The following is a 22,211-nucleotide window of genomic DNA, read 5'->3' as shown; positions in this document are numbered from 1 at the left end:
CAGCTGGATAGAAATAGGAAGTTGTTGAAGTGAGAGAGTGGAGAAAGAGAGTGCTGACAGTCATTGTAGGTTTTAGCAGACCTGGAGATTTTCTTTTAATTAGCACCTCTCCCTCCTCTCTTCATTCTTTCTTTTTACCCTCTCCCATATCTTCCCTTTATACTGTTTCTTTCCCTCTCTTGTAAAGCTATCTTCTTCTCCACTTACTTTTACACTGAAATCTCTCTCTCTCTGCCCCCGTTTACCCTATCAGAAGTAACAGTCTAAGCACTAATGGTGATCCTACAGCCCAAGAGGAATAACATATCTTTGCCCTTTCTAGGATATAGAATATCCCTTCAGATAATATTTTTAGCACATAGCCCAAAATGTGTTTTTGTCAATGCTGCAATAGGAGTGTAAATTTTGCAAATGTGCTAACTTTGCTACTTAAAACATGCCACCAACATTCACTCGCCACCATTAAATTTCCACTCGCCAATGGCTAGTACATTTTGACATGTATATGCATTAAAACCTTTTGCAGTCAATCACCTTGTCATAATTTTATAACTTTTTTTTATATTTATGTGACTAATTTTTATCAGATAGTGTTTATAGGAGTGCAACTAATTTTTGATGTATTTATGTTGTAATGCACTACCCTCTATGCAGGGTCTTCAGTCGTGCCAACCATTTTAAGGTAAAATGCAATTGCACTCAAGTGAACGCTTTTACTTTCAACTTGTAATAAGATCGCTATTTCTGACGCACGCAAAAATAAACTTGCGCTCAAAAGTTAGCATACCATTGTATTCTAGCCCATTATTGGGTATTAGTGTTTGGTGGACACTGCTTGTTTTATTTGGCACAAATCTATCGGCTCAGCTAACTCTTCAAATTTTAGATTAAAGATTATGGCCTCTATTTAAGAAAGTCTGGCGGACCTGATCCGACAGTGCGGATCAGGTCCGCCAGACCTCGCTGAATACGGAGAGCAATACGCTCTCAGTATTCAGCATTGCACCAGAAGCTCACAAGAGCTGCTGGTGCAACGCCGCCCCCTGCAGAATCGCGGCCAATCGACCACCAGCAGGGGGTGTCAATCAACCCGATCGGGTTAAATTGCGGCGATGTCTGTCCGCCTGCTCAGAGCTTAGACCGCTGCTTCATAACTGGTATTTCTGGCGAGCCTGCAGGCTCGCCAGAAACACAGGGCGTCAAGCTCTATCCGGAGCTTGATAGATATGCTCCTTTGGATCCTGTGAATCCTCTTGTGACTATTAGTGGTGTGGCGACGTGGGTCAGCTAGGTGGGAGGTTACTAAGTGCTGAAACATAAAGGTTTATCATCTTTGTGAGTGTTTTTGGTTCATTAATATGGATTTCTTTACTCTCTGGAAATAAAACACTATTGGGCATCGCCTTTTTTAATTCTTGTTTTTAAGAACCCTACTTTTGATATATATCATAACTGACAATATATGTTAGGTTCAGTAATTGTAATGTTGTGAACTAGTGCTTTAAACTCCACCAGTGTATCAATATTTTAACTTTTAAAGTGACAAGAATTTATTATAATCTCTTTTATATAAGATGTCTGTTTTAACTCTTCTCTTATTGTTGTGAATATTCAGCACTGTGCCACCTGGCACCCTCTCCTCTCTACAAAAGAATCCAGAATAGTGGCAGCATAAACGGTACTTTATTTAGCACAACAAAAAACCCTCCTCTTGACAGGTACATCTAAATCAGGATAGTATTTATCATACTATTTATGTATTAGTTTTACCGATTTTTATTAATAACTAATTAGGTGTGTACCAGTCATCAACACCTAAGTATTTTTTTCATGTGTAACTCCAAGTCCATTTTGCAGTTATCTTCTATTTCACAAGCACCTGCTCATTGCCCGCTCTCCCACAGACCACCTGCTATTCTGTGGATTTAGGCCAACAAACATCTTTTTTCCTTACCAAACTGTAGCCCTTTGGACGTGATCCGGATTCTGCAGCCAGGATTTACGGAAGTTGATTCTGATGCCAGAATAGGAAGGACAAGCAAGAGAAGATACATCTGTGTAGCCATGGTACTGCAACGCCTGTGAGTAAGAAGCCAGACACATTACCTTTCAGTACCATCCTGCATTTACATAAACATGCACTCACATAATTATACACAGGGGTTGATTCAAATCTTTCCGTTCCCATTTACAGGTTACCCTTTTCAGGTTCTGAGATGATCTAAGCCCTAACATGTTTTTTGGAAAAGTTAAAACCAGATCCAAGCAGATAGTTGCTCAAATCAATCATATGATGAATGCACAATTAGACACAGTTTTTTCACTTTATTTTTACAACAAAATAGACACATCAAATTCAACACGCAAAGGGTGTTGGTAAAGTAAGGATTTCAGGAATCAAATAAAAACTACTGAAATAATTTGTCCATTTCAAATATAGATTTAAAGGGACAGTAAAGTCAAAATTAATCTTTCATGATTCAGATAGCAAAAATAATTTTATGCAACTTTCCAGTTCACTTCCGTTATCAATTATCAGTATTTTTATATGCACACTGAGAAACCTGCTCCTACTGAGCATGTGCAAGAATGCATAGAATATATCTATATGCATTTAGTGATTGGCTGATGGCTGTCACATGATGCATTGGGAAGGGAAATGTTTATAACTTTTAAAATTTGTTTGAAATTCAAACAAAATAATTTTGTATTGTCTTTTTATTGATTATTATATTTTACTGTGTTTAGTGGTCCTTTAAATACATCAGTTTTGTAAATATGGATTACATTGTTGATAACAAAGATCCCTAAAAAAACAATGTATTTGTTACTAACAGTAGTAGTAGTGCAGGTAGAAAACCCTTTATCCAAAACTGCTTGGGGCAGGAAAAGGTTTGGGGACTTTGGAATAGTTTGGATTTTGGAATATTTGTATCTGTAATCAGTTTGGAGAGGGGAATAGAACCAAGTGTAAACAACAATATCTTATTTCATTTTGGGCAATATTTGCATGCCATACAGCTTATACCTGTAAACTAAAGGAAGTTTTATATCATTTTTAATACATAGTATCCTCAGAAAGATAGTACAGTACTGTAATAAGAAAGATAATATGTATGGTTTTAAATAAATAGACTAGGTTTTCCATTTTAGAACAAAAAAAAAAAAAAAAACAGAAAGAGAAGATTGCGAGTTAGAGGTATAGAAAATAGTCATTTTGATCATTTTATTTTTTTAAAAATATTAATTAAAAAGTTTGGATTTCAGAATAAATCTGGATTTTGGATTTCTGGATTTGGGAATTTGTATTAGCAGTGGTGTCCAGGGACTCAGTATTACAAGTCAGGCACTTCCTGTTCATTGCAGCATACATTTAAATGTCTATTACTTTACCTCTTTTCATACAAAAAAAAAAAATATATATATATATAGTTTTTGTTTAACTGCAGCTTTTACATATACAAAATATACCCTTTAATACAATAGGTGTTATATGATATAATACTTAAGAAAGGACAGAATGCTATATTTGCTATAAATTAAATATATTTCTGATACCTCCTGTTTAAGTCTGATGTGTATTTATATCTTACCACAATTCTTTTGATTGCATACCCCTACCTTTGTACATACCGCTATGGAAATATACTAATACATGATAATAATTTTCTTTTGCTTATTTTACATTTATAATAAAGACAGTTTTATATTTTGATCCATATGCAGTTTTTAAGAGACTACTTGGGATGCCCCTTAAATGGACAGTCTAGTCAAAATTAAACTTTCATGATTCAGATAGGATGGATGTCACAGATTAAAAGTAAACCTCTGAGAAACACTGCTATATGCTAAGCAAGCACATCATGAAATGCATTTACAGCACCAAACACAAACCTTTATAAACTGAACAAACCATAAGCACCAACTATTGTTTGCACTAGAACTGTGTTTAACTCCAGCAATGCACTAGATTACAACATCTGGTGAGCCAATTACAAGAGACAAATGTGTGCAGGTACCAGCTAGCTCCCAGTAGTGTAGGATATATACATATTCTTTTTTAACAAAGGATGCCAAGAGAAAAATAGAAATGAATTTAATAAGTGTCTTAAAATGACATACTCTATCTGAATAATGTAAGTTTAATTTTGACTTTCCTAACCCTTTAGCTACACCCAGTGCCGCCACTAAAAATTTTGGGGCCCCTTACTTAACCATTGATCCGGGCCCCCCCCCCCCCCCTTTGACATGTGCAATTTTTTACCAAGTGACTAAAACGTATATGCACTTTATTCTTAAGTGTAGTAAAACGTGGAAATGTTGTAAAGGTAGTAACACACAAACACACATAAGGATTCACATATAGATACTCTAGCAGGCACGCAAAGAAACACACAAACACACTCAGACAGACACCCAAACAGACAGACACTCAGTACTTATTTACATTGACATGACAAGAAATGAGGTAGACTACAGTTTTGTAAAAAAAAAAAAAGGAGATTTACTAGACAAAATATGTAGTTCTGATTATCTTTTTGTTAAGGAAGATGCCATCTATATGATGGCAACAGCATTCAGTGGCTGAAAGGAAGGGCCCTGAAATAACTAAACAATAATTTAAAGGTTAAGTGGTGGATTGGTGACTTCCGGAAAGGTCTTCATTAGTCTCAAAGTCTGTAGAAAGATGTGAATAATCAGTAGTAAGGTCAAAATGTCCTAAAAAGGAACAGATAATAGACACACACACAAACTCAAACACAAACTTGCACTTACACCAAAGGAAACACCCACAGAGAGAGCCTCAGAAAACACACAAAGACATACACAGACACTCACAGAAAACACACAAAGACATACATACACAAACACCCTCACAGACACATCCACAGAAAATTCTTAAAGACAGGCACACAAACCCTCACAGAGAAAAAAAAATGCATACACACTCATAGAGACACCAACAAAAGCACAAATACATAAACACAGACACCCACAGAAGGTAAAATTTCTGTACATTGCCATCCCCTAAATCAACAGTGTGTAACATGCATGATAAAAAAAATAGCAGTGCTCAGGGGGCGGAGCAAGCTCTGCAACTGAGTGGTCGCTTTTCATCATAGCTCCGGACTTGTCCGGATAATTTATACACTTATGACCGCTCAGTGCAGCTCAAATTTTATTCTAAAGTGGCAGTATGTTTTAGGGAGACAACACAAGTGCCCTGCAACCTGATTGTGGAAGGCTCCGGTGGGTCTCAACCCCAACAGCAATAGCAGCGTCTATCAAGGATCAGCCATCTTGCAACCCGCGTGGCACTCCAGCTATACTTGGCAGCGGAATATGGAGGAACTCAGTGTGACTGTGTTAGCTCATCCGGAGGCTTTTGGAGACTTGATAAGTCGCAGATTCGCTGATCAAACTGAAGTGCTTAGGGACTGCGCTACATTGCCAACAGCGTTATTGGAAACAAAGACAGACCTGAAGCCTCCAGTGACTACACAGTGTATCGAGCCAGAAGTCACAAAGAGCTTATATGAACAGGATGATCCTCTTAATATAATGGAGATAGCATTGACGAAGAGGACCTATCCAGACCTACTGGATACACCTAGAGTGAATTTACCCCTGACTGCTCTGGTGGGGACTGTTACTAGCCCTTCTGGTGAAGCCGGGAGCTATAATTTTCTACACGCTGACGTAGATACTTCCCTGCAGGCTTACAAGAGTGACAGCCATACCAAAATCCCACCTACAATACCCCATGGCACGGAGGAGCTATGGCGCAGGCGGAGTCTTCTATATCTCTCGGGGGTGAACGGAACGACAAGCCGCAGTGCGGTCCATGAGAGAGCCCTTTCTGTACACAGCATCAAGGTTTGCATTGCAAAGGGTTTATTCAGGTCATTTTACCCTGCATACAGTCCTGATACAGGCACATTAGTTCCCCCCACTGGACTAGACTTGTTTCAGGTGTTCTGGTACCGCCTTGGGGTAGGTTGAACGAGGGAAGGTACTTATGGCAGTTAGTGGAGTCTCTCACATGGAAAGGACCGTTCCAAGCTTCAGTACACCATAAGAATGATAGTACTATATCCCTCTCTTTGCAACTGAGAACTCCATGAGGGTCTTCATATAGACACCTGGTTATACTGCTACTTCTCCCACCCGGGACAAACTCACTTTGCAGACTGTGACAGTGTCTACTATTTATTTCTCTAAACCATTAATAACAGAGATTTACAAATTTCCCTTGTCAAGGTCTCTTCTTTTGTCCTTTTTGTATTTAATAACTTGTGTTACTCTACCCTGGTATATGTTTATACTTTTTATGTAAATTGCTCCTAGAATATAGGGTATATACCACCTGTACTCATTTACTTGTAATAGGTTCTTGGATTTCAACAGTAGACACCCCCAAAGCTCACCCAGCTAACACAGTTGATAATATTATTATTTCCATGCATGCACTCTTGTAATCCTTGTCATTGTTGTATGTTAATGGGTAGTAACCTTAATTTATGCATATCTCTCTTAGTTTATAAGGCACATGTCATATGTATTCATTTCTTTACACTAGGGGACAGGAATGTAGAGCAAGTTACCTTTAAGTTGACATGGAATCTGAAAGCATTACTGCAGTGGACCTTGACTTACATTTAGATTAGATAGTTTACTTTTACAGCACAAAAGTGGGTTATATTAATTACATTTAAGACAGATAGACCCAAGTTAATGCGTTCAACTGCATCTTTCTAGTGTATTCCAAATAGTTTCTAAGTTACAGGCAAATATTAGGTTTGAACTAACAAAGAGGGCCCCTATTATTGGTTCCTGAGCTTGTAATGTGGAGCTGCTGATCCTCTAAACTTAACTTTGGCGTCTACCTAATCTCTACTTATTTCCAATGGAAGTAATGATACCCTACTAAAAAGCTATTTTATATAACTACGGGTCTACACATGTGTTAGTCATCACTGACACCCACTAACGCCTTGAAACCTTGTTCCCCTATGATCCATAAAGCACCTAAGAATTTTATTCCCAGAGAGTAGGCCTTTTCTCTTGCTATTAAGCTACATCCCAAGTAGACGTTTACTTTCTGTTTCCTACGTACATGAGTTAGCCTCCTGTTTAGCATATACTCCTATAGGATTTCTCAGCATTCGGGGAATAGGCTAAAGCTAAGCGATAATAAAATTAACTGGGGCTTTATCTAGGTTAAAAAGTTGACTGTACGTTTATTGCATATTGCTCATATTTTGGTTTTACAGTTATATACATATCTGAATATATCCTGCTCTTATATATTTTGTCTTGACTCATAAAAGTGCACAGTCTAGTTTGATGCTCTTTTTGCATACTGTTTTATCTGTTGAAGATTGGTCTCTTCTGCCCTATCTGACATACTAGAAGATTTACCTGAGGTCATGCCCACTGTCTGCAGCCTAATGTTAAGCTAATGACTGAGTGTCAGCTTATGTTGTGCAAACTTTAGGGTTCAAGGTTGCATGTGTAGCCACTACATACCATATCTCAGTAATATAACTCCCTTAACTACAGAATTTGACATGTTTGCTGTGTTATGAAGCACCATTTTCTACTCCCCTGATGAGCTCACTCTTATTGTTTTTTTTTTTTTTTAAATTTACCTAAATAATGTCTATGGTTAATAGCTGCTCTATTCAGAAATATTTAGTCTTGAATTCCTATATCTATTTTTGCTACTTTCATCTATGTTTTATTTGGCTGGTGATATAACGTAATGATGTGATGTGGGATAAGTGTTACATGTTGGTCACTGTGACTATTCCTTATTATGCTTGCTCCTCCCATGCTTTACGCCGTTTCTCTTTAAAGCCTTAGCTTAAGTTATAACGAGTAACACTACATGTAGACAGCTACCTTGCAATAGATATATATATATCTGGTTTTGATACAGAACCTCACCCCCTTCCCAACATATGAGAATTATAACTTCCAATACCAAATGTCATGGGCCCTGGTGTATATATGTAATTCAAGAGGTCTGACATCTTGTTAACTAAGCTATTATGGTTTGTAAGGTATACCCCATTTATTTGTATTGTGGATCTTTCACAGATACCAAGTCACCAATAGCCACCAAGCTTATAGCCCATATTTATCTTCCATATGGGAATCTTGCAACATACTTGATCCCTAGAACCCCTCACTCTTCACAAGCAGTTTGTTTATGTATCCTAACCACTTTGAATAGCTCACAGTACCTTATGTTGCAGCTCTTCTATCTCTTTAAGCCGAATAGTTATCCCCATGTACTCCCCCAGTAGCCACCTAAACAGCACGTTACTCCTTATAGAGCCCATACCTGTAACTATACAATATACCCTTTAATGGCCCTATCCACGCTATCAATTTGGCAATCTAGATAGCTCCGCCCCTCATCCCCCTCCTTATTTCAATTAGAGCGGCTCTGGCCCGCTGCACTCCCTTTCCCCCCTTTTTCTTTTTGACTAACTTGGTCCAAGAGCGACCAAACAAATACTACCCCACACTTGCCCCAATTCTACTAAAATAATTAATTATATAAAATTCTCTACACGGTAAGGCGTGGGCCACATTTCTTATATATAAAATATAAAACTGAGGTTCCATTATTTTATGTACCAACATTTTTTGTCCTTTACTGACATCCCTGTTTTGCATAGTTAACTATTGCAATCACATATGCCTCCTATCCGTTGCAAATATCTTTCTTTCCATAGGGGAGAGATGACTATGGGTCATGGATGTATTTTCCATGATTATTGTATTTGTCTGCCTCTAAAGACGCACAGAATTTACTCTTAAGAGCTGTTACATCTTTGTTTCATGGCTATGTTTATGTATTAAGGATGTACTTCTCAGAATTATGTTATCATTGTTAACTGATAAATATGTTATGTAACTTTTCTTACAACCTCAATAAATAAAATAAAAATAGCAGTACTCTATATGGTCTTGGTGGAACCATAAGCTGTGGCACTAGGTCTCATACCATTAAAGCTGGTTAAATTCAGCATTTAGGCTTGTTTGTATGCATTTTAAAATTAAGTCAGCTGTAGTGTAAACTGAACAGTGTTAAGTTAACCTGTCTCATTTCAAACACTGAGCAATATTAGCATCAGAGTACAACATTTTATGCAGATGTAAAAATATTAGATAAAATTAAATGCCTTCTGGCATCTGGAAAGTCCTTGCATAAAGGGGCCGTAACTGGAATATATATATATATATATATATATATATATATATATATATATATATATATATATATATATATATATATATATATATATATAAATAAATAATAAAAAAATCATATCTGCCAAAAGGCCAACCTACCATTTGTGCATTGAAGAGGGAACATTTCTGCATGGTTTGAAATATAGAATTTCTACAGCATTGTCAAATAATCTTAAATACACTGCTGCATATTGCTAAAAAAAACTACAACACTGAAGTTACAATCTAAAATTGCACAAATAAATAAAAAAACATTTACCAAGTAAGTCCTACCTACTCTGCAAATAAAAGTGATCTGCCGCCTGACTCTGGCACACACTGTACAAACTGAAGTGCCAAGTCTGTCGCACTGTGCATAGTGGTTTAGTAGACACTCAGAAATCCTTTCAAATGCTAATGCTTTACTCCTTGTAATGACATTTCCCACGCTCAATAGCACTCTGCTGTAGCGCCCTCGGATGGCTGCCAAAATGTAAAAAAAAAAATTATATATATATATATATATAGAGAAGCAAGTAAAATGTGTTCACTCAGTACACTGGGTAAACACAAGTGATACTCTATAGTTGGCGCTAGTCAGTATTGTGTAGGGTATAGTGGCAGCTATATAAAACAAATACTGGTTGAGATGTAAAGTCCCAGTCAGTAAGTGAAAAATGTGTATACAAGGATGGATACAGCGCCTATATATCCATTAAATATGGGTGGTAAGTGGGAATATGAGTGAGAGCTAAGGATAATTAGTTAAGGAAAAATAACCATTAAAAGAATATAAAAGAATGTTAAAATAAATTATGCTAGAAGAATAATGAATAGATTATGAAACAATGTTCATATGAGTCTTTAGACAATATACAGTCCGTGGTTAATCTTCACATGAAGTTGATGTCAGTAAATAGATGGTATATAATACCCTTACCAGATATTACCTCAATCTAATCAATCACAGCTCTGGGCTGTGTACAAGTGGCTGTTTCTTTGCTGCAGTGGGGTTTCAGTCCTGAGTGTTCCTATTTTTTCTCTGTTTGATTAGCAGGTTCAGAAAGTTTATACCAAGACAGAAAAGGTACTCCAAGAGGCTAACTACCAACATAAAGGAAGTACAAGGGATCTATCTACAACCAGAAACACATCCCTGCATACTCCAGGAGGCTAACGAAAACCCAAGAGGCACCACATCTGGATACAAGGAGAAGATTCTACCATCTGTATATACCCCCAGTGCGGCATACTTACCTCATTAGATTGAGGTAATATCTGGTAAGGGTATTATATACCATCTATTTACTGACATCAACTTCATGTGAAGATTAACCACGGACTGTATATTGTCTAAAGACTCATATGAACATTGTTTCATAATCTATTCATTATTCTTCTAGCATCATTTATTTTAACATTCTTTTATATTCTTTTAATGGTTATTTTTCCTTAACTAATTATCCTTAGCTCTCACTCATATTCCCACTTACCACCCATATTTAATGGATATATAGGCGCTGTATCCATCCTTGTATACACACATATATATATATATATATATATATATATATATATATATATATATATATATATACAGGGAGTGCAGAATTATTAGGCAAGTTGTATTTTTGAGGATTCATTTTATTATTGAACAACAACCATGTTCTCAATGAACCCAAAAAACTCATTAATATCAAAGCCGAATAGTTTTGGAAGTAGTTTTTAGTTTGTTTTTAGTTATAGCTATTTTAGGGGGATATCTGTGTGTGCAGGTGACTATTACTGTGCATAATTATTAGGCAACTTAACAAAAAACAAATATATACCCATTTCAATTATTTATTTTTACCAGTGAAACCAATATAACATCTCAACATTCACAAATATACATTTCTGACATTCAAAAACAAAACAAAAACAAATCAGTGACCAATATAGCCACCTTTCTTTGCAAGGACACTCAAAAGCCTGCCATCCATGGATTCTGTCAGTGTTTTGATCTGTTCACCATCAACATTGCGTGCAGCAGCAACCACAGCCTCCCAGACACTGTTCAGAGAGGTGTACTGTTTTCCCTCTTTGTAAATCTCACATTTGATGATGGACCACAGGTTCTCAATGGGGTTCAGATCAGGTGAACAAGGAGGCCATGTCATTAGATTTTCTTCTTTTATACCCTTTCTTGCCAGCCACGCTGTGGAGTACTTGGACGCGTGTGATGGAGCATTGTCCTGCATGAAAATCATGTTTTTCTTGAAGGATGCAGACTTCTTCCTGTACCACTGCTTGAAGAAGGTGTCTTCCAGAAACTGGCAGTAGGACTGGGAGTTGAGCTTGACTCCATCCTCAACCCGAAAAGGCCCCACAAGCTCATCTTTGATGATACCAGCCCAAACCAGTACTCCACCTCCACCTTGCTGGCGTCTGAGTCGGACTGGAGCTCTCTGCCCTTTACCAATCCAGCCACGGGCCCATCCATCTGGCCCATCAAGACTCACTCTCATTTCATCAGTCCATAAAACCTTAGAAAAATCAGTCTTGAGATATTTCTTGGCCCAGTCTTGACGTTTCAGCTTGTGTGTCTTGTTCAGTGGTGGTCGTCTTTCAGCCTTTCTTACCTTGGCCATGTCTCTGAGTATTGCATACCTTGTGCTTTTGGGCACTCCAGTGATGTTGCAGCTCTGAAATATGGCCAAACTGGTGGCAAGTGGCATCTTGGCAGCTGCACGCTTGACTTTTCTCAGTTCATGGGCAGTTATTTTGCGCCTTGGTTTTTCCACACGCTTCTTGCGACCCTGTTGACTATTTTGAATGAAACGCTTGATTGTTCGATGATCACGCTTCAGAAGCTTTGCAATTTTAAGAGTGCTGCATCCCTCTGCAAGATATCTCACTATTTTTGACTTTTCTGAGCCTGTCAAGTCCTTCTTTTGACCCATTTTGCCAAAGGAAAGGAAGTTGCCTAATAATTATGCACACCTGATATAGGGTGTTGATGTCATTAGACCACACCCCTTCTCATTACAGAGATGCACATCACCTAATATGCTTAATTGGTAGTAGGCTTTCGAGCCTATACAGCTTGGAGTAAGACAACATGCATAAAGAGGATGATGTGGTCAAAATACTCATTTGCCTAATAATTCTGCACTCACTGTATATATATATATATATATATATATATATATATTTTTTTTTTTTTTTTTAAATAATAGTTGTGTTTGCCTCATGGTGCCCCCTGGGCCCCTGACAGGAGTCATCCTATTCACCCCCTGATGGCAGCCCTGGCTACACCTAAGACAAAGATAACAAGCTCTCAAGAAGGCACATCCTAAACCATTAGTTGCACTCAATTTAAACTCTTCAGACTGCAAACATGCTATTAATCCCCATTATTACAACAATTAATATTAATTAAAAAACAAAAACAAACACATTATGTTACAAACATTAAGTAAACTTGATGAATAGTGGCAATTCTAGGTAGGATAAAAGTAAATGGGAAAAGAGCAACTTCATATCATGTCTGCTCGCACATTGATAAATATATCCCTATATGCGTTTTCCATATCTTACTGGCAGCCATGTTCATTCTGTGCTCTGTGTTTTACAGGCAGTTGCTAAGGTAAAACATGTGCTATGTGGGTATTACTACAAGCAGAGGGGATTAAACCAGCTCTTTGTAATACTGACCTCTTTGTAATACTGACTGCCACTGGGGTTAAATCAGTGCTCTTTGTAATACTGACTGCCACTGGGGTTAAATCAGTGCTCTTTGTAATACTGACCTCCACTGGGGTTAAATCAGTGCTCTTTGTAATACTGACCTCCACTGGGGTTAAATCAGTGCTCTTTGTAATACTGACCTCCACTGGGGTTAAATCAGTGCTCTTTGTAATGCTGACCTCCACTGGGGTTAAATCAGTGCTCTTTGTAATGCTGACCTCCACTGGGGTTAAATCAGTGCTCTTTGTAATACTGACCTCCACTGGGGTTAAATCAGTGCTCTTTGTAATACTGACCTCCACTGGGGTTAAATCAGTGCTCTTTGTAATGCTGACCTCCACTGGGGTTAAATCAGTGCTCTTTGTAATACTGACCTCCACTGGGGTTAAAGGGCCATTATACACTAATTTTTTCTTTGCATAAATGTTTTGTAGATGATCTATTTATAAAGCCCATAAAGTTTGATTTTTTTTAAAAATGTATAATTTTGCTTATTTTTAAATACCATTGCTCTGATTTTCAGACTCCTAACCAAGCCCCAAAGTTTTATTTGAATACTGTCAGCTACCTTCTCCAGCTTGCTCCTGTTTGTGTAAAGGGTCTTTTCATATGCAAAAGAAGGGGGGAGGGGGGGAGTGTCTTATTTCCCACTTGCAGTGGGCTTTCCAATTGCCTTTTCAGCAGAGCTAAACTGAAAACTTCTAAGTACGTTTTTAAACCATTTTATACTGGTTTTTATATCAGTATCTGTGCATCTTATTCTTTATAGTAGTGTCTATTACATGCATTTATATGAAAATGAGTATACTGTCCCTTTAAATCAGTGCTCTTTGTAATACTGACATCCACTGGGGTTAAATCAGTGATCTTTGTAATACTGACTGCCACTGGGGTTACATTAGGGGTATGTGTTTTACTGTTAGCCTTGGGTTAAATTAGTGATGTGTGTGGTTGGCAGGCTCAGGTTAACTGTGTTGTGTGTGTTACTGGCAGATAAGAGTTATAATAACTGTTCTTTATGTAACTCATAGTCATGGAAGTTAGTGCCATTTGTAAAGTTACTGAAATGATAGACGCAATCTTTCAATACTGACATTTTCAATAACTCCTCAGCAGTTCAACTATTTTGCTTGGATTTATGTTTTAAATAATACTTAAAAAGTTGGTTTTATGAGCTCTTATTATCATCATGATATTAATTTTACCTTGATCCTCCAGTCAACATATTAAAATACATGCTTTGAAGGCCTATATTATATGGGTTTCACTCAAGGACGAATTAGCAACTTTTTGCCAAAACTGCAAGAACAGCTTAGTGTCCGACAGTGCAGCATTGCTCAGTCATTGTCACATCCTCTGTCACTTGTTCTCCTTAAATTTGCAATTCCTTGGTCATATTCTCTAACAGTGTCCTTTTTTACTTAAAGGGACAGTCTACACCAGAATAGTTATTGTTTAAAAAGTTAGATAATCCCTTTATTACCCATTTCCCAGTTTTGCATAACCAACACAGTTATAATAATATACTTTTAACTCTGTGATTACCTTGTTTCTAAGCCTCTGCCGACTGCCCCCTTATTTCAGTTCTTTTGACAGACTTGCATTTTAGCCAATCAGTGCTGACTCCTGGGTAACTCCACGTGCATGAGCACAATGTTATCTATATGGCACACATGAACTAATGGCCTCTAGTTGAAAAAAATGTCAAATTGCATTCAGATAAGAGGAAGCCTTCAAGGGCTAAGAAATTAGCATATTAGCCTACCTAGGTTTAGCTTTCAACTAAGAATACCAAGAGAACAAAGCAAAATTGATGATAAAAGTAAATTGGAAAGTTGTTTAAAATGATATGCCCTATCTGAATCATGAAAGTTTATTTTTGACTAGACTGTCCCTTTAATGTCATTTTGATTCAGATTATTGTTTTATCCTTCTAACCACGGTCTTCTTGTTCCCAACTGTCTTTTTCTCTCTTCTATATTTGTGTGTTGTTCTGGCTTGTTATTTTCTACTACTTCCTCTCTCACTCATTGTTGCCCTCCTATAACCTTACTATTAGGGATGTGCGTTCTGCAGTTTCATTCGCTGCTAAATGCGGACGGCAGTTGTACACAACATTTGTCTCTATTTGAAGCCAGATTTCTTTGTGTGAAAGTGAATTTACACTGATCTTAAAGGGACAATCCTATCAAATTTTAAATGCACATAGATTTATTACATATTTGAATAGAAACATATTTGCAATATACATATATTGGCAAAAATGCTTCTAGTAAAAGTTATCACTATTTTAGTGTTAATATTTTTCTCTGCATGTGAAGCATAACTAAATATTGTTACTGCACCCGCATTTTAAATAATACAGCTGCTCAGATCATCAGTGGGGTTTGTATCATGTGCAATTAATAAATTGAGTCATTACCAGATGGTACAAGCACCTTAGGCTCTCTGAACAAGTGTTGTGTTTAAAATGCTGGCGCACAGTACATACTTAAATACACTTTTGAAACAGCTATAGCTTTTATTAGAAGCATTTTTGCTAATACAAGTATATTACAAAAATGCTTTTAATCAAAACTAAAGTGCATCCACGTGGATTCCAAATTTGGCTGGAATGTTCCTTTAATGTGTAGCACTTTTACAAGAAGAAATCCAGCTCTGAAAAGAGCCAAAGGCTGTGAGCGTAGGGTTGCCACCTCAGCCATGTTCCTCTCTTCATACCCTGAAGCATGTGTAACTCATAAGTGTCCAGGAAAACATGGCCGAGGTGGCAACCCTACGCGAGCGCCTTCCTTCTTCTGCATTCAGATCCTTTAAGGGACACTGAACCCAAAATTTTTATTTCGTGATTCAGATAGAGCATGCAATTTTAAGCAACTTTCTAATTTACTCCTATTATCAATGTTTCTTCTTTCTCTTACTATCTTTATATGAAAAAGAAGGCATCTAAGCTTTTTTCTTGGTTCAGGACTCTGGCCAGCAGTTTTTGATTGGTAGATGAATTTATCCACCAATCAGCAAGGACAACCTAGGTTGTTCACAAAAAATGGGCCGGCATCTAAACTTACATTCTTGCATTTCAAATAAAGATACCAAGAGAATAAAGAACATTTGATAATAGGAATAAATTTGAAAGTTGCTTAAAATGTCATGCTCTATCTGAATCACAAAAGATTTTTTTTTTGGGTACAGTGTCCCTTTAAGAAACTGCTGAATGCACATCCCTACTTATTATAAACTCACTTCCCTCTCTTGCTCTCACCATGCCCTCCCCCTATTTCTCTTGCACTATCGTTTTCTCTGTTTTATCCTCCACATGATACTCCCATTAAAGGGACATATTACTCTTTTTTTTTTCCCTATCATTTATATGAAAAGGCAGTTAAAGGGACATTGTACTGTAAAATTGTATTCCCCTTAATGTGTTTCCAATAATCTATTTTATCTGCTGGATTACCTTCATTTTGTCATTTGAAATAGCTGTTTTTGCCTGTAGAAACCGGCACTCCCAGTAAGAAGTGAGATAGGTATTAAATGTTAATTTTTAAATATCTCAGACATAGATAAGAAAGTGTTTGTGTTTATATTGAGTAATAAGATAATGAGGTATGCTCTCCCTGCAAGTTCAGCCTATTTTATTATTTTAATGGGTTGTGCTTTCAAAGAGCAAACACAGCTATTTCATATACAGAATTAAACCCAAGTAGACTTGCCCATACATTTTATCCTCTGCAGCTGGTAAAACAAGTAATTGGAAACACATTAAGGACAAACTTATTTCAGTACAATGTCCCTTTAAATGTGTTAAAAAGAAACTTTTTGCATGAAAAAAGCTTAATCTAAGGTTATTTAGAGTTGAAGTAAAAGCTAACAGCAAAGCAAGTGAATGATCGTGTCCCGCTCATTTGCTGAAATGGACAACTCCCAAAGAAAAAGTTGGTTAATTCATTACAAGGACATCCATTAAGACACAAACAAAAATAAAGTACTATTGTATTTTCAAAGGACTTCTGCAAAAAAGAAAAAATTGTATCAGGCAGATACATAAATCCAGTACTCATGTGCATAAGCCTGGTGTATACCAAGCAAACAGTGAAAGGTTATGCAGAGCCTCCTAGTAGCCAAGGTAACTGGCACACACTGTCAAACTATGGTAGTGTTGTGACATATGTCTGATGAATACAGAAATGGTGCCGTGCCTAACAAACAGTGCCCAGAAGGACATCTGCCTGCAAGACCCATACACAAGATACACATTAAATACTTGCCTAACAAAAAAAACATTTCAACAATACATCAATATACATTTATATCTCTATTCTCTTCTGTGCTAGGTACCTGTGGAAATGAATACAAGGAAGCTTCTATGCTCGGTATATTAGATGGGATGGGTTGGAGGAGTGTTGGATATAATAGAATAAATAATGAGATCTAAGAGGTCTCATCAGTACTGTTTAGTCTCATACATTGTAATACAGGTACATATTAGCTTAAGAGCTGTTTTATCTTGCTACGTGGGGTTCTGGGTGTGAAGGAAATGAATATACATTACAATATAATAGAATTCTCAAAATAAAACCCCAAAGATTTTGTGCGATTTCTCTCCATGCTGTGAAGCTTTTGATCATCGTGCCCTGTGTACCTTAACATTGAAATAACTTCAATATCAATGCCCATGACGTAGCTCGGTTGGTAAAATGCCCTGACTACAAAAGCCTGTTCAAAGATCCAAAGGTCACAGGTTCAAATCCCTCAGCCTTTTATCCTTCCAAGGTCAATAAAATGAGTAATAATAATAACTATTTAGCTGCCGATTTGGTTAATTCCGAGAGCAAGCGCTTTGAGTCCCACTGGGAGAAAGGCGCTATATAAATACTAGTTATTATTAATGTATAGGTTTTAAGGATTAGAGATAATACCTTTGAAGCAATATAATGCAGTCCTCTTTGGTATCCAGAGGGTTAACAAACTGATAATTTAACAAGAAACCTTTTCACACACAGACAAAACCGCAACTTTTTATTGTTTATTTTTATTAGTAGTAATCCTGTAATTTCAGTACACATATAGTAAAAAAAGAAAACTTTATTTTTCCCCTCTAAATTATACTGTAGCAACTACTGTAGCTAGACATTTTGCTTCTTATAATAATAATTATAGACAGAGGCTGCTCCCAGTACAGTTTATGTGGCAATGGTTTGGCATCTATTTGGCTGTACCACCCACCTGCATTTCCAGTTATAAAAAAAGGCTCTGGAAAGTCTTCTGCCATCAATGAAAGCACCCAATGGGTTGCAGTAATATAGTATAGTACAAGTCACGAGGTAGGCAAAGGACATGGGATAATAAAATCTTGCAATACTTTTAAAGTATAATGCTTAGTGTTTCTTTAAGCCATTGGCATGGATTATACCTACAAGCAAGCTGTTTGAAACCATAAAAACCCATATAAACTAAAATAATGTATACATTGTTTATATTGTCTACCCTTTCATAAATGTTTGTTTTGTTAAGTATGTAACTATCATTTAGTTATGTTTTTCTTGATATATGTGTTTTTGTATTGCACAACATGAACTACAAACAGTTTAAAATGTGGCAACAAAAATATTTTACTTTCTTGGAAAAATAATCTGTTATTGTTACTAAATAAACGAGTGAGAATATTATTGTTCCCAAACTTCCTAAATGTAGCCAAAACAAAGTTGTACAAATATGCATAATCATGGTGTATATCTATAAACATAGTCATAATAGCAAATCATTTACTGTTGAAAGGCAACTTATTATTTATGTGAAAACTACCAGCATCAAGTAACTGAATGTCACACAACAGCTCAAACTAAAGGTCCACTGCTTCCTGACACAGGAATTGCACCCAAAGCAAAGCACCTCTCTACAAGCTTCTTCACTATGTGAACCTTATAAAAGCCCCCTCGCTACTTGCACTAAACTCCTCACAACTGACAGCCAGAACACAACCCCCATTAAAACCTGCACTCAACACCTGCACCCTGTATCAACCCAATCATTTCTACATCCTACACAAAATATCTCAACATCAGATGCCTCCTTACTACCTGCACAAAATATTTCACCACCTCCATCCTAAACAGTCCTCATTACCTGCACCCAATACAAACTGCCTCCCTCTATTGACTTTTGCATATTGGTAACCAGCACAAGCTGCCTCACTAGCTGCATCCACTCCAAGAGGACTTGCCAGGTGAAATCAACATGGAACTACTCAATACTTGCACTCAAAAAAATCCACTCACTCCAGCACACCTCACATCTTGCACAATACACAAACATCTTTCACAACATGTACCCAAAAAAGCCCCTTCTGTACCTGATGCAAATCCCCAAACAAACTTCAGCCAATATAATCCTTACTCACTATCGGCACTCATTACAAACCCCCAATATGTACCTGTTGCATTTATACAGCCTTAATGCCACATAGCACAGGCTACCTTCACAGTCTGCAATAAAAGTCCATTCTTTTTTGTACACAATATTATTTCATGTCACAACTTAACAAGGGCTCCACACAAACTACACTCAAGACAAGCACCTCCACTATCTATACTCAAAATCCCATAATAATAACTGTTCCAAAAAATAGCCCTCAATACTTGCACTTAATATATGCCACCTCTTAACCTGCACCCAACAAAAGCCCTTCAATATCTTCATTCAACACAAACCTTCTCAATAGAATTAAATTGGATACAAATAGTTAGCTACAAATGTGAATGTTGATGTACTCACTACATATAACTCATTGCAGTACCTCTTCATCTATTGGCCTTCTCACTATTTATAAAAGAAAAATATTTAGTAGCATCCATGGGAAGGCAAAAGGGGGTGAAGCCCCCCTTTTCTTGTGCAACTGCTAGTCTGATCATGAGCCTTTAACTCTGCCCCAGTGTAATTTAGAGAAATGTGAATCCTCATTTAAAATATGATTATTTACTATTTAGTTAGGTCTAAGTGTTTGTGTGTAGGTTCTATTACCAGCCAAAAGTTCATCCATACACTTATGAGACCAATTACTTAACTTTTCTTTTGAAACAGAGGTCACTTTACCCTCTAGTTAGCACATTTACAAACTGTGCAACCATTTAACCATTCTACATTAGCTTAATAAAAGCAAGTATAAAACCATGAGACCCTTAAGTGAAATACAAGAAACTCAAATGATTTTCTAAATACCAAGTGGTTCATAAAAATTTTATTTTTTCCACTAGATACTATATTAAAAGAAATGCAGTTATTTGGAGGACACTGCAACACCATCTATTTGATAAATTAACACACAGTTCACAAAGTCTCTTTCTTCAATGACGGTTTATATGACCCTCTAGATATCATATGGATCATGTAAAAAGTGTCAATCGCTTATCTTGTGTGATACTTTAGAGTTAAAAAAAAAAATGTGTTGTGTTGAAACTCATATATATATATATATATATATATACACACACACTGTGTGTATATATATATATACTGTATATATAATATAAGTAAAACCTCCCAAATGTAGTACTACTGAATATAATAATATATTCATATATCACAAGTAGTTTTTCCATTCGTCCAGAACAGACCTTTATTCAAGTATAGAGTTAAAACCACATACTCCCAACATTTCGGTGCCTACTGACACCTTTTTCACTGGGATTTCAAGTGCAAAAAATATTTTTTGCACTTGAGATCCCAGTGAACAAGGTGTCAGTAGGCACCGAAAAGTTTGGGAGTATGTGGTTTTAAGTCTATACTTGAATAAATGAGATGTTTTTACTTTTATAAATCCGGTGAGTGCAGTGGTTTGTTCTGGACGAATGGAAAAACTACTTGTTTTATTATTTGAACACAGCACCCTGGTAGTTGGTTCTGGAATGGTGAGTGCATCTGTTTAGACAGTTCTGCGTGTGTGTATATATATATATATATATATATATATATATATATATATATATATATATATATATATATATATATATATATAAAACTACATTTGGGAGGTTTTGCTTATTTTATCCTAGCCGAAGAAAAACATTTGCAGATGTAAATAAGATTGCGGCCCCAAGCTGCACCCCAACCCCCCCCCCCCCAATATATTCTTCCTCAAAGACCCCACCTGACTATAAGCAGTATAGGGAAAAGAAAATATCCCCAGCACACCTGCCAGACGATCTCCATATAAAACTCCCTTGGGCTGCTTTATTTGGCATAACCTCCCCTAAGTAGCAACCACAGACCACCCCCTTTGTAGCCCTCTCCGTGCCAGCTACAGAATACCCTCACATTTACTGCGTCTATAGCAACCCATAATTAGTAGCTTAAGGAGTTCAAAGGCATTCGCATCCAGAGCCCATTATAGCTGTTTGCGAGTCTGTCTGTAATATACAGTATGCTGTGATCCTATAGGAATGATTAAACATCTAAATATTCAGGAAAATCTAAAACATTTTTTTGTCATTTTCTCTGCTTCGGCTCAATGACTGGCTGTCAAAAGAGTAAGGTGTACATTACATTTACACTAACAGAGACTTCCAATATCTAAAAGCTATTTTTTACGAATACACAAACACTATCACAATCTAATCTCCTCTCAGGTTACTCTCAGCATTTCCTTTACACATCACTGTCCCTATGCATTCCCCTCATTCATTCACTGTTAGAACTTGCCCCACTGTCAGATTCCAGCTTCCTACTCACACGCTCTCCCCTATCTCCCACACTCACCCTATGTGCTCGCGGTTACACACTGACAGCAATCCGTGCTCGCTGAATCTTCTATATGCTCTACAGATATTCCTCAAAGCTGCAGCTACCGGCACAAAACATCAGAGAGCAGCCTGCAGAGGCTTTTATACAGCATGCAGCGTACGCACATAGCCCCTCCTCCTGCAAGACCACACACAGCTGGACACAGAACAGACCCTCAGGCAGCAGCAGCAGCGGCTCAGTATGTCATGCAGACCTGAGTTACACAACACACATCCCTGAACCAGAGACTGAACTGGGTTACTAGATCATAGAATGCATAGGGCACAGATTTCTAAACACAGTTTTTATCTTAACAGCACACAGTGCAACATTTACTGCAGGTGCTGCTATTTAAAGTAAAATGAACAAGAATGCTTTGTTTTATAGAAATACACTTGTAAATGAGGCAAATGGAAGTAACAACAATGGGTATTGTTATTAAGTTGCTGTTACTTGTA

The 22,211-nt window shown here is 37.0% G+C and overlaps 1 protein-coding gene across 2 annotated transcripts in view; it reads right to left on the bottom strand.

Annotated features, from left to right (window-relative positions):
- PLTP (phospholipid transfer protein) overlaps positions 1-21,882 on the bottom strand; it is a 222,918-nt gene extending 201,036 nt beyond the window's left edge. For both annotated transcript variants that reach the window (XM_053688919.1, XM_053688867.1), the window contains exons 1-2: positions 21,730-21,882; positions 1,955-2,079 (exon numbers count right to left, since the gene is read on the bottom strand). In XM_053688919.1, the coding sequence (XP_053544894.1) occupies positions 1,955-2,066 (112 nt within the window). In that variant the 5' untranslated portion in view covers positions 2,067-2,079; positions 21,730-21,882. The remainder of the gene's footprint in view (positions 1-1,954; positions 2,080-21,729) is intronic.
- Positions 21,883-22,211: the final 329 nt, after the last annotated feature.

Source organism: Bombina bombina, chromosome 1 (genome assembly GCF_027579735.1).
Source record: "Bombina bombina isolate aBomBom1 chromosome 1, aBomBom1.pri, whole genome shotgun sequence".
Taxonomy (NCBI): Eukaryota; Metazoa; Chordata; class Amphibia; order Anura; family Bombinatoridae; genus Bombina; species Bombina bombina.
Note: the sequence above shows the minus strand (reverse complement) of the source record. Positions and strands in the feature narration are given on the sequence as shown.